At 37.5% G+C, this 13,112-nt stretch overlaps 1 protein-coding gene and 1 pseudogene across 1 annotated transcript; both read left to right on the top strand.

Annotated features, from left to right (window-relative positions):
• Positions 1-2,018, top strand: part of LOC107549761 (ras-related protein Rab-33B-like) — a 4,095-nt pseudogene extending 2,077 nt beyond the window's left edge.
• Positions 2,019-4,200: 2,182 nt separating this feature from the next.
• LOC107549763 (regulator of cell cycle RGCC-like) lies at positions 4,201-10,198 on the top strand. The gene is made up of 5 exons (XM_016230937.1): positions 4,201-4,344; positions 4,467-4,640; positions 7,323-7,430; positions 7,533-7,595; positions 9,720-10,198. The coding sequence occupies exons 1-5, from the start codon at positions 4,326-4,328 to the stop codon at positions 9,725-9,727; spliced, it is 372 nt and encodes a 123-aa protein (XP_016086423.1). The 5' UTR covers positions 4,201-4,325; the 3' UTR covers positions 9,728-10,198.
• Positions 10,199-13,112: the final 2,914 nt, after the last annotated feature.

Below are 13,112 nucleotides of genomic sequence, written 5' to 3'. Positions count from 1 at the left end.
AAAAAGACAGTATAAGTCATTATAATCCATAATTATCTCCCCACTGGATGCAACAAATGCCTAGTTTATAATGGGTTTTCATGTTTTTGTCTCGTCACTCCGGCCGGACAGGGCATCATCACAGTATGTTAAGGGACGTAACATTTCCGTCACACGCTTGAGGTATTCGGCCAATCACAACGCACTGGATAGCTGGCCAATCAGAGCACATCACACTTTTCAGAACGATGAGCTTTGTAAAAATCGACATGTTTCAGAAAGGCGGGGCATAGAGGAGAAACAATAATGTACAGTATGTGGAAAATAATGTGTTTTTTGAACCTTAAACCGCATAAACACATTTCATTACACCAAATACACAAAATAATGTTCTTTTTAGCAGCATCATATGACCCCTTTAAAGTCACATGCAAGTTCACTGATGTGCTGATTTATCACACGTGTATAATAGCACTTTGTGCTCAAAACTGCTGAGATCTTTATGACAATTAGCCCTGGTCTTATACAAGTATAATATCTACAATGATCAAAATTGAATTCTCATTCTCAGTTGCAGATCTGGGACACGGCGGGACAGGAGCGCTTCAGGAAGAGTATGGTGGAGCATTACTACAGAAACGTCCATGCCATCATCTTTGTGTATGACGTGACCAGTCTGGCTTCATTTGAGAGTCTGCCGGAGTGGATTGAGGAGTGCAGCCATCACTCAGTTCCTCCCATGGTCCCCTGCATCCTAGTTGGGAACAAATGTGACTTGAGAGGAATGAGAGAGGTGTCCACATTTTTAGCTCAGCGACTGGCTGATAGCTACAACTTCCCACTTTTTGAGACATCTGCAAGAGACCCTGTGGAAAAAGAGCATGTAGATGCCATTTTCCTCACGCTGGCCTACAAGCTGAAGAATCGCAAGCCACTGAGACTGAAACAGCCAAGTGAGAGCAGCTTCATACAGCTCGCTGGTGAACAGGAGGAGAACACACCCTGTTTATGCTAATGCACTTTGGCCCATACAGTTTCATGCAATAAATTAGGGTGACGTTCTGAATGAAGTTAAGGCAGAAAGAGTGATTGGGAGATATACAGTACAGTATATGTCTATAGGATTTCATTTGGTGTATGTGCAGTTTACAAATGACTTTGGAAGCATAAACTATGGAACAATTGGACATTATGAGGGTTTTGTTTTGTTAATCCACATTACGAAGCAAGATGCCTATATGTCTTACTATTATTTAAGAGTGATATTAACTCTCCAGAAACACGCTCAGTGACATGAAGAGCCTGTTATAATATTTTCAGTCTGTAATAACTTTGCATGTTGTTTCACTGTAATATGTAATGTTTATGGATCTATCATTACAATTTCTCGTAGGTTGCTATGGTGAAACTTCTAAAGGCAATCTTGTATCAGAAACACAAGACCTAACCTCACTGTTAGCTTTCTGTTATGTTTATGGTTGCAGATCAATTATTATTATATTTACTCTGCACTTCATTCGAACTTTTTAATTCGAAAGCATATAATGCATGCAAGCTCAATCTAAACTGTAGTGTAATGCATAACTAAAGCTATAACTGACTCCATCATGAACACTAGTGGGCGCCACTGTCAAGGCATTCAGAGCATTATGAACTACTATGATGAAAATTAGATTAAAAACAAGGGAAAACACACCTTGTTATAAATGAGAGCACCTCTATCCTTAATGCATTTGTGAAACTCAGTGATATGCAACATATTAGTGATGTTTGATGTCTTTTACAAGCAAATCCATGCTTCAATAAGACCAGCATATCTCAAAGACTTGATTTCATTTATTTATTTTTTTAATAATTTATTTTTGTAAGCAAGAGCATTTGGAAAACAGGGACTGTATTGCACTTTAAATTGAGATTGTATCATGTCTGAAGTTTGTCTCGATTATTCAGCATCGTGTATAATTTGAGAAAAATGTCATTGTGTAGATAGTTTGCAGTGACTGTCAGATGGGTTTTGGAAGTGAATATGAAAATAAAATGTGCCAAAAATTTTAAATATATTGTATATATCTTATAACAGCTGTGATCAGCAGGATCAATTTAAAATTTAAATATAAAGACCAGGGTTCCCAAAGTGGTTAGGCCTCAAAAGTATTATCTGGCCTTATGAAATTGCCTGTGCCGACAGTATGAAATGTTGTTCCTGTCACATTCAGCATAGTAGTCAAAGATTGTACAGATTTCTTAAGCATGAACTGACATTTAAAGTTCTAATCTGTCTGGATGTTATGAACCGGAAGGTACTGAATCTTCTGGAATCAATAACAAATTCTTCATTAAAGAATATAAAAATGGAGGTCTGAAAGCCACTGAATTTGAATCAACGGTTGGAGTACTTAAACTGAACTGGATTCAAACGTATTTAGCACAGCCTAACTCAGTGTGGTTTCATATACCAAAGTGTGTATTCAAGAAAGTTGGAGGGTTCAATTTTTTTGCTAAAATGTGATTTTGAGGTTTCCAAATTGCCAAATAAGCTTTCAAAATTCCACAAACAGATTTTGTATTATTGGAAAATGCTATTCACCCCAAATTTTACACCGCATGGTTCTACATTGTGGAATAACAGAACCATTACAATAAGGAGAAAGACAGTATTCAAACAAGAGTGGTAAGAAAAAAATGTTTTATATGTTGTAGTAGATCTTTTAGATGTAACTGGTCAAATTATTCAACATAATTCATTCATGGAGAAGTTTGAGATAAAATGTTCCTTTAGAGAATGTAATACTTTGTGTAAAGCCATCCCTCTCGCTTTAAAACAATTAATACAAAACACTCTTACGTATTCAAATGTATCTGTTAAATTGCCTGAGTTAAAGATTGGAGAAGTATATATTGGGGACAAAAAATGTAAGAACAAAGTAATAGGGAATGTATTCAAATGTAAACGGATCGGTACACCTTCAAAATTAAAACAATTTGAAAATGAAATATTTAAAAACAAGTTCTGTAATTATCTTAAATGGCCAATTCTACCTAAAATGAAGGATATTCCGTTTAGGATTATTAATAACGTGTATCCAGCTGCTGAAATTTTTACGGAAAAAAAAGGTTTTTTTTTCTTCCTTATCACTCTATTTACAGGATTTCACTGTCCAATCTGTTCAAATGTGGATGAATGGCTACACATAAATGCGTGCACACACTGTCAAGAGCTGTGTGAGATCACTACCATCCTGCTTTTGTGGAGGTGGGTAGGGGTGTTAATTTTTTTGTAGGTGTAATGTATTCTGAGTTGCTTCAGAAGTATTGCAAGTACTACGTATAACAATAAAACAGTGCACTGACATAAAAAAGGAAATTTACTTCTGGTACTCAAATTAAGCGTTAGCGTTAGTTCTGGCAGATCACGTGAGTCAAGCTTGCATCAGCTGATTCTCAGCTAATCACATCTACCTATAGGAATACGACACTTATCGCGGCATTCCTATATAAGCTCTATTCAGTATTATTCAGCAGCTTTTCAGCTTACTCCGGAGCAAATTACCCTCCTCCATCCCCAGCTCCACCTTTCGCCATAGTCAGGACTTAGCTTTCTGATATTCCTTGCTAATCAGACTCCTTTATCTTGAATAAAGTGTTACACTTAAGTATCATTAAGTACATTAATGATATCTGCCTTGTTCTGTTCTGTTAACCCTAGGGGGGCTATTATTGCTGCTCTCCCTGCTCATTCATGACAGGCTGCATGGATGGGCAGGGAGTTTTTTGCCCAGAACTGAACCATACCGCCAAACCAAACTGTATGCTAAGTATCTATCATTTTGAAGATAGTGGTACTTCTGTACTTTGACTTAAGTAAAAATCTGTCTTTACAACTTTTACTTGTAATGGAGTAATATTTGACCAGCAGTCTCAGTACTTTCACTCAAGTAATGGAGTTGAGCACTTTGTCCGCCTCTGCACACAGTAAGCCATTTTTCCTGTCACATTATTACTGTATTGCTGGTAAAACATTGCAACAAGTGAAGTCATCGCAAAAGGGTGCCCATGATGGAGTTACGGATAAAAATAAAGTAGTACTGATGTCGCACATAGTAGCTGTTTACAAACACATGACGCCAGTGCATGTAACTCACCCGGAGGGCTAAACCAGGCGCGAGCGTCTCATTGGCGATGCGTTTCCAACACGCCTCCCTCTCAGCGCCGGGCGACATTTAAAACAACCCCACCGACCGGGCGCAGTGTGCGAGTTTAGGAGCAAGACACAGCCCGAGATCTGTCTTATATCGGATATTTCGCAGTTTAACACACAAGGACTACAGAAGCCGAAGTCTCCAAAGATGAAGTCACAGAGCAAATGTAAGTCAAAGATTTGTAATGATAAACGTACTAGCAAGTATGCTTATTACACTGAGGCGATAGTTTGTCGCTATATGGCACTTATTCTGCTCCTGCAACCAATCTGTTCGTGTGTTTTCCAGCATTTCTTGAGGACGTTGACGACCTGAGCGCCGTGTTGTGTGAATTCGACGCTGTCATTGAGGATTTCTCGTCCCCCGTGGAGAAGCGACACTTCAGGTATGATGAGCACTTGAAGACCGTGAAGAGACGGAGCAGCGCGAGCGTCAGCGACAGCGGCATCAGCGACTCTGAGAGTGAGTGTGCCTGAGGTTCTGAGGTGTTTTATTATCCCAGAGGAGTGTGCCTGAGGTTCTGAGGTGTTTTATTATCCCAGAGGAGTGTGCCTGAGGTTCTGAGGTGTTTTATTATCCCAGAGGAGTGTGCCTGAGGTTCTGAGGTGTTTTATTATCCCAGAGGAGTGTGCCTGAGGTTCTGAGGTGTTTTATTATCCCAGAGGAGTGTGCCTGAGGTTCTGAGGTGTTTTATTATCCCAGAGGAGTGTGCCTGAGGTTCTGAGGTGTTTTATTATCCCAGAGGAGTGTGCCTGAGGTTCTGAGGTGTTTTATTATCCCAGAGGAGTGTGCCTGAGGTTCTGAGGTGTTTTATTATCCCAGAGGAGTGTGCCTGAGGTTCTGAGGTGTTTTATTATCCCAGAGGAGTGTGCCTGAGGTTCTGAGGTGTTTTATTATCCCAGAGGAGTGTGCCTGAGGTTCTGAGGTGTTTTATTATCCCAGAGGAATCATAGAAGCGCCCTAAGCGCATTATTATTATCTGCGCGTCGACTAAAGTCCCGCAGCCTCAGAAGTTACAGTGCGTAATCAATCGTGTCTAATCTAATCTGAGCCCACACACAAGCGCAGAGAACAGCCGGCTTTCACGAAAGACCTCGAAACATTTCTGATAGCATGTCACTAGTCAGTTGTAATAGCTGTTCACAAGTTCACAGTACGTTCATTCCCACAAACTGGAGATTGTGGAGCTGAAGAGAGTTCAGTCAGACCCTGCCAACCGCCCAGAGACAGTCTGGATCTGAGCACAGCATGAAGGTTTAACTCTCCAGCCAATAACAGAGAACCAGAGCCTTAACTCAGACGTTTAGGGTTTCAATTTCAAGTTAAACACTGACTTTTTTCTTAGCTTGAATCCCATTATATCCAAACCTCCTTGTGTGTTGAAGCACTGATGGGATGCATCTAGAATCTGAGGAAGGATTGCACTATGAATGGATGTGAAAGGGTTTTGCTTATGAATGCATAGAAAGGTTCCCTTTGCACTTGTGCTCTAGAAGTGTTCTTGTGTTTAATGGTTAAGCAACAAGTGATCTCTTTACCCGACCCTTTTCCTTCTGGAACAAACAGGGAATGTGACAGACTCTGTGCTTGCTTTATAAACCATCCTCTGGTGCCCTGTAGTCGCCCTCATGGATCTGCGCAACTGCATTTTAGATCCAATCAAGCCTTATGCCATTTTGACACCCGTGCCATTGATCTGGATCAGTACTTTCAAGCGCTTTTGCTTCAGGACTTTACACTGGACACATTTTCAGACACTCAAATGCATGCTAATTGTAATTAAATGAAATTGTGTTATGGATTAAATTGATATTTAATGCAGTTAGTTGAATATATTTATAATTACAGATGTGCATTTAAAATATATGAACTTTAAATGTAATATTAAATAACACAGTACAGTTAAAATGATCATTAAGTATGTTACACATGCTTAGTCAACACTTCAAAATAAGTATGCATGAAACAAGAATAATACAACTTAATGATTACAAGGGCACTTTAAAGTAAAACTTTTGAATTAGACATGATTACAAAGTGCACTTTTAAAAAGTGTGTGGTTACAAAAATGCTCTTGCACTTAAGTGCACTTCAATTTAATTAGTATTTTATTATCTGTAAGTACATTATTTTAAATATATACTTTTAAGATTTGAAGTACACTATTCGGCACAATTATGAACAATTCTTTTCAAAAGCGTATTTAATCAACTGCTCTGATTGTGCGTAATTATACGATCGTTTGGCTGATTTTTAAGGTTTAAAACCACTAATGTAAATGATGCAGTCAGTGTCAGCCGAGTGGATACTTGCACGTTTCACCAGCTGATGTGCTGAAGCCCACAGGCGAGAGGATCTAATCACTGAGGCGGTGGGAAAAGTTGAGCTTCCGTGTAGTAGCACGCCTGCTCTGCCTTTAACGTCGAACAGGGCTAAGAATGTGTAAACAACGTTTTTTTAAGATGGAGTGTGGTGTACCGGCTCAGATCTTTGGCTTTAAATGAACCTGCTCGAGGGTGGGTCGCGTTTGAACCCGCTTTGAAAGTGTGCTCGTGAGAGAGAGGCTGTTATTAGAGGAGTATGCATTGATTACAAACTCAACCCGCTCTACTAGCACAGATTAACCCCCAACACCCCCTCCGGTTATGGGTCACTGCACATGTTTGGCAAGCCTGTGTGGTAGAGAGCAGTGCTGCTCCACTGCTTTTACATTAGGCGTTAAGTGGTGACTCAACACAAGTGAATACTATAGACGTTTAGTCTAGAGTTTTTCCAGTTGTCCCTTGAATTTCACTGCTCTCGGCAAGGAAAAGTGTACAGATGTTGCAAGTGAAATAGTATTTCTGTTGATGTGGATTTCCCTATTCACATAAAATGAATTTTAAAACTACTGTTACAGTAATCATTATAGTTATCATCTCTGGTGTGAATGGGCCTTAATTCTACACAATTACGTGTTCAGCTCTATTGTATTTGCATCACAACATTGCCTCTCTGTGTCTATCACTATAGATTGCGACAGAGTTTGGGGTCGTTACCCACCTGTTGTGGTGGAGTTAGAGAAGGCAGTGTGCTGTACACATACAGGAAGCGTCGGTGTTTCATTTCTGACTTCCTCGGGCTCTTTCTTTCCTCCTGTAACAGGTGCAGAGTCCTTGAACAGAAACAGCTTCAGCTTCAGTGATGAGAAGCTCAACTCTCCCAGCGTCTTCTCCCCCTCATCAAACAGTCCCTTGGTCACATCTCCTAAACGTGAGTTAAAATATGTTTCTTTTTTGCATATTTAATGCGAATGAGTCGGTTTTAGGTTTATTTGCTGTACTGTGTTGATCAGCTGTATATTGTCATCTTTAGCTAAACTTGGAGACACTAAAGAGCTGGAGGACTTCATTGCTGACCTTGACAAAGCATTAGCAAGTAAGTGCTGAGTGATGACAAAATTTAATTTAAAGACAAAATTGACTTTGTTTTAGGGTGAAATCTTGAGTTGTTTAAAAAAACATGCAACATGCAAAATCATGCTGCAGTTTTTATTTTTGTATGTTTATAGCCAGGGCTAAATGGTATGACATATAAATGGAAGAAATGCGTCAGCTTGTAGAGATTCTGCTTTACTATTTACAGTGTATGGTGGCAGATATATTTTGAGTGGGTAGGACTATTTTACATGATTGAAGTGTCGAAACATAACAAACATGTTGAGATGAGGACAAACATATTGATGGGTGCTTTTACACAGAGTTTTTTACAGTATTTGTTTACAGTTGCTGAGCAACGTCACAACACCGCACACGAACATCTTTAAGACCTCAGTCAGCACTTCATCTGCAAAGTATCACACTCTAGTTATTCTGCCCTCACATATGATAGACAACTTTCACATGCTGTATGAATATGAACATAATTAGTGCTGTCAACCGATTAATCGCGATTAATCGCATCCAAAATAAAAGTGTTTGTTTACATAATATATGTGTGTACTTTGTATATTTATTATGTATATATAAATACACATACATGAATATATTTAAAATATTTACGTATTTATATTCATATATAATTTATATATAAACATTAATATTTTATATATAAACAAAACATATTTTAAATATATACATGCATGTTTGTGTAATAAATATGCAAAGTACACACATTCATTATGTAAACAAATACGTTTATTTTGGATGTGATTAATCGCGATTAATCGTTTGACAGCACTAAACATAATATAATACATTATGTGTTGCATAATATAATCAGTGCAAAAACAGCTTCATAAATTAAGAGTATGATTATTATGAACAAACTTTTAATTTAGGTCTATTGTTCTTTTTTGAAGACCACATAATCAAATGAAATGAAGTTCCTTTAATATATTAAATAAAAGGGAAATAAAATAATGTTATTTAATTCAATATTGATAATAATAAGAAATGTTTCTTGAACAGCATATCAGCACATTAGACTGATTTCTGAAGAATCACGTGACACTGAAGACCGGAGTAATGATGCTGAAAATTCAGCTTTGATCACAGGAATAAATTCTATTTGAAAATATATTCAAATTAAAATGATTGTTAAAATTGTACACAATGTTACTGTTTTTGTATTTTTGATCAAATAAATGCAGGCGATGATAAGAGACTTAAAAAAACATCATTTTCGATTCATAACTTTTGAATGGTAGCCTAGTTATTAAAATATATTCAAAAAAGAAAGTGCATTTTAAATTATACTAATACTTAACAATATTACTGTTTTTACTGTTTTTTGATCAAGTAGATCAAATCAAATAAATTCAGCTTAAGCGACTCATTATGATTTTTTTTTCATACAACGTCCCACTCCTTTTATCAACCATCAGACTAACAGATCGTGGGAAGAAACAAGACTCTAGTATCAACAGGGGTTTTCAATCTCTTATTGAAAGATTGAGGTCATGCTAATCATAGTGTCAGTCATGCACACACACACACACGCACGCACACACTCCTACACTCTTCCACACTGATGCATTAACACAGTTAAGTTGATTTGCTTTGGCACTCCTACAGTCTAGAGTGTTGTAACTTGCCTCAGAGAGAGAGAAGAATGCATTTGTGTAACTTTCAATGACTCAAAGCAGCACTGTAACTGTAGCCAGAGGGGGATCATCACTGATATTACCTGACACAGAGAGAGCAGTCATATTTTGCATATTGTACAGTTGTTTTTGCTTCAAAACAGTCGTAGCTCATTTTTATAACAACTTTCCTCCCTCTCTCTGACCCTTAGAATTTTATGGCCAGTTATTTGGCTAATGTGTCTTGAATACGTACATTAATTCCGACACCCTTAAATGTTTCCCAATGGTGTGTCACAAGCTACTAAATGCTCCTCTGTTAAGGCAGCTAATGAAAGATGTGCTAATTGGGCTGCAGTGTTTATTGTGGGGGTGTCTATAAAAAGAGGACCCGCATACACCCCGAGAATAACCTTGACACCCAACGACCCAAAAATGTACTAAGTATGTTCTCTGCTTGCCTGTGTTTTTTCCTCCAGGCATGTGAGTAAGAGACGGGATGACTGGGGCCCACCACATTGTAGCTCCGCTGGGGGACGACAGCCAGACCGCCCCTGACAAACCTGAACCACTGTGAAGATGGAGAAGACGTGGTCCTGGTTTCACATGCTGATCGACGACGTTCACGAAGGCTTCATACAAACAAACTCAGATACAAATGCATAAGACATACACTTTTGACAGGAAGCTATAAGATTATTTAAATGGCTTTTTATAGAAATATATTTTTAATTTTATAGAGTTGGTTATTGTAAATTTATCTGTAATACCATTTTGTGAATTTATATTTTTGTATTTCATGTAAATATTGTTTCAGACTCTTATCGCCTTGCTATAAGCCTTTTCTGTCACATGAGAATAAACTTAATTCTTAATTCATTAGAAAAACTGGAAAAGCAATATGACATGTATTTAATACAACTAATGTCTTCAAGAGATTAAAGTTGACAGATTTTAAGATGTTTCATGGCATTATTTCATTGTGTGTCTCGTAGCATCAGAAGCCTTATGCTTGTTTCTGCAGTATTTTCACTCTCGGTGTGGACAGAAGATTTACTTTAAGACACTAAGAGTACATTGCTAATTAATTCAGGGGCTTGAGACCGTCAGCAGTTGCTCTGGAGAAAATTAGACACCTGGTCACCTCCTCAGCACATTGTGTCCAAATCTGTGTCTGGATCCTGCCACAGTAACCGTCCATTTCTAATGTTACTAAAGCAGAAGCCATCATCTCTGCAGTACCGTTGATTTATTATTTGATTGGACTGCCAAATGTTAAACCACAAAAAAATAAATAAAAATGCAAAATAACCAAATCACTTTAAATATTTGGAATCAGAAACAATGTTGCTTGAAAGAAGTCTCTTATGCTCACCAATGCTGCATTTATTTGATCAGAAATACAGTAAAAACAGTAATATTGTGAAATATTATTACAATTTAAAGTAACTGTTTTCTATTTTTAATACATTTTAAAATGTAATTTATTCCTGCAATGCAAAGCATCATTACTCCAGTCTTCAGTGTCACATGATCCTTTAGAAATCATTCTGATTTGCTGCTTAATAAATATTTCTTATTATTATCAATGCTTAACACAGTTGTGCTGCTTAATGTTTTTGTGGAAACAGTCGTAAAAAATTTTTTTCAGGATTCTTTGATAAATAGAAAGTTCAAGAAAATTGTTGCATTTGATCAATTTACTGCATGCTTGATGAATAAAAGTATTAGCTTCTTAAAAATAAAAACTGCAAAAATTTGTTGTGCATTTTCAGCTTGGTCTTGAGGTCATGTGACAACATATGCACAGTAAGCTAGTGAGCTAGTCTTGATAGTGGTCAGAGAAGTTCAGAAATACACAGGGCCATGTCCTCTGTAAGCAGGTGAGATGAAGGAGGGTTTTCAGTGAGACTTTATAATGTAATCAACATTAAACACAACATTATGCATTGTGAATAGAAGATCAAGCATCCCAGTACTTTCCTGGCAATGCTCCAATGTGTCATTTGAAAGAAAATTTAGTGAGCATGCAGTCTGGTAAAGTCATTGCTGAAACATCAGCTAGATAGGGTGCGGTCACATTAGTGAAATACAGCAGGCAAAAAAGCTCCATTGCAAATTGTCATTAGTGTAGCAATGTATGAAGCACAGTTCACACAGAAGTCATCAAACCAAGCAGCTTTCTGTTACGACAAAATGGGTAGTTCAGACTAGGATGAACCATGTTAAAAACACCTTGAGACCACATTAAATATTAATTTGCCAAGATAACACAATGCTTAGTGACTGTATCCGCCCTACACTAAAGTTGTGGTCACATTTACCGTTGCTCTGAAATACTGTGGGCGATTCAGTCATTTAAATAGAAATTTGTATGATCGGGAGTTTTCATGTGAGGGCGAAAAAATTCCCCAGAATTGTGTTAAAGTTTGTCATGGGATTTCGCCAAACTGATCAACAGAAAGCTGATTCCCTGTTGAAAAAAAACAGCATATGCTGGTTAGGTATGTTTTGAAGCATGGCTGCTGGTTTGAGCTGATTTAAGCTGGTCCTAAGCAACTAGCTCCTGCTCATGACCAGCTTAAAGGGTTAGTTCACCCCAAAATGAAAATTATGTCATTAATTACTCACCCTCATGTCGTTCCAACCCCGTAAGACCTTCGTTCATCTTCGGAACACAAATTAAGATATTTTTGATGAAATGTGAGAGTTATCTGACCCTGCATAGACAGCAACGCAACTGAAATGTTCCAAAGTCCAGAAACGTAGTAAATACATCGGTAAAACAGTCCATGTGACATCAGTGGCTCAACTTCAGTTTTGCGAAGCTACGAGAATACTTTTTGAGGGCAAAGAAAACAAAAACAACAATTTACTCAACCATTCTTCTCCCCCGAGTTACGTTTTCAGCCATTTTGGAGAGTACCAAAGAGCGTAATCGACGTAATCAGCATTGTTTACGTTCGGGGGGAAAGCGTGCATGAACGTAATCTGCGCAATAAGTGTTGTTTACGCTTAGAGGAAAGCGTGCGTATGCATTGTGATACTCTCTAAAATGGCGGAAGACGTAACTCTGGGGAGAAGAGTGGTTGAGAAATGTATGTTATTTTTGTTTTCTTTACACAAAAAAAGTATTCTCGTAGCTTGTTGAGCCGTTGATGTCACATGGACTGTTTTACCAATGTATTTACTACGTTTCTGGACCTGGGAACATTTCAGTTGCGTTGCTGTCTATGCTGGTTAGGTATGTTTTGAAGCATGGCTGCTGGTTTGAGCTGGTTTAAGCTGGTTTTTATTTAAGTGTGCTATTAGTATACTTCTTTTAAACAAAAAAATAGTCAAGTATACTTTGTCTACTTTTTATGTACTTCTCAGAAATGGGCTTTATGTACTTCTCAGAAATATACTTAAAATGACATTTAAGTATACTTGACTTATACTTAGAAAAAGTCTAAATATATTTGAGCTATACTTGTGCTCTGAGAATCCGTGTTTTCATGGTTATATGGTAAGGGGCGCTAGTACACATCTTCTGTACAGAATTTCCAAAAAAACATTATTTATAAAACTTACCCACATTCAACTGTTTATAAAAAAGAATGCATGAAGCTAGAATAAAATGTTTTTGTTTACAAGCAGATACCCTGTTCTTTTGATGTTTTGCATGTTCAGATATTCATATAACAAAATATATACAATTTAATACCTAAATAGGGACAGTAGTATACTTAAAGTATGATGTAAATTCACTTAAAGAAAACTTACGAGTATACTTGCAGTATAAAACTACTAAACCAGTAGTTTACTGAGACTATACTTCAAAGTGTACTAAAAATGCTACTACAAGTATTTAATTAGTAAACTATCAGTAT

The sequence above is a fragment of the Sinocyclocheilus grahami genome, unplaced genomic scaffold, assembly GCF_001515645.1.
Source record: "Sinocyclocheilus grahami isolate Dianchi unplaced genomic scaffold, SAMN03320097.WGS_v1.1 scaffold380.1, whole genome shotgun sequence".
Lineage (NCBI taxonomy): Eukaryota > Metazoa > Chordata > Actinopteri > Cypriniformes > Cyprinidae > Sinocyclocheilus > Sinocyclocheilus grahami.
This window is presented reverse-complemented; position numbering and strand designations above follow the sequence as displayed.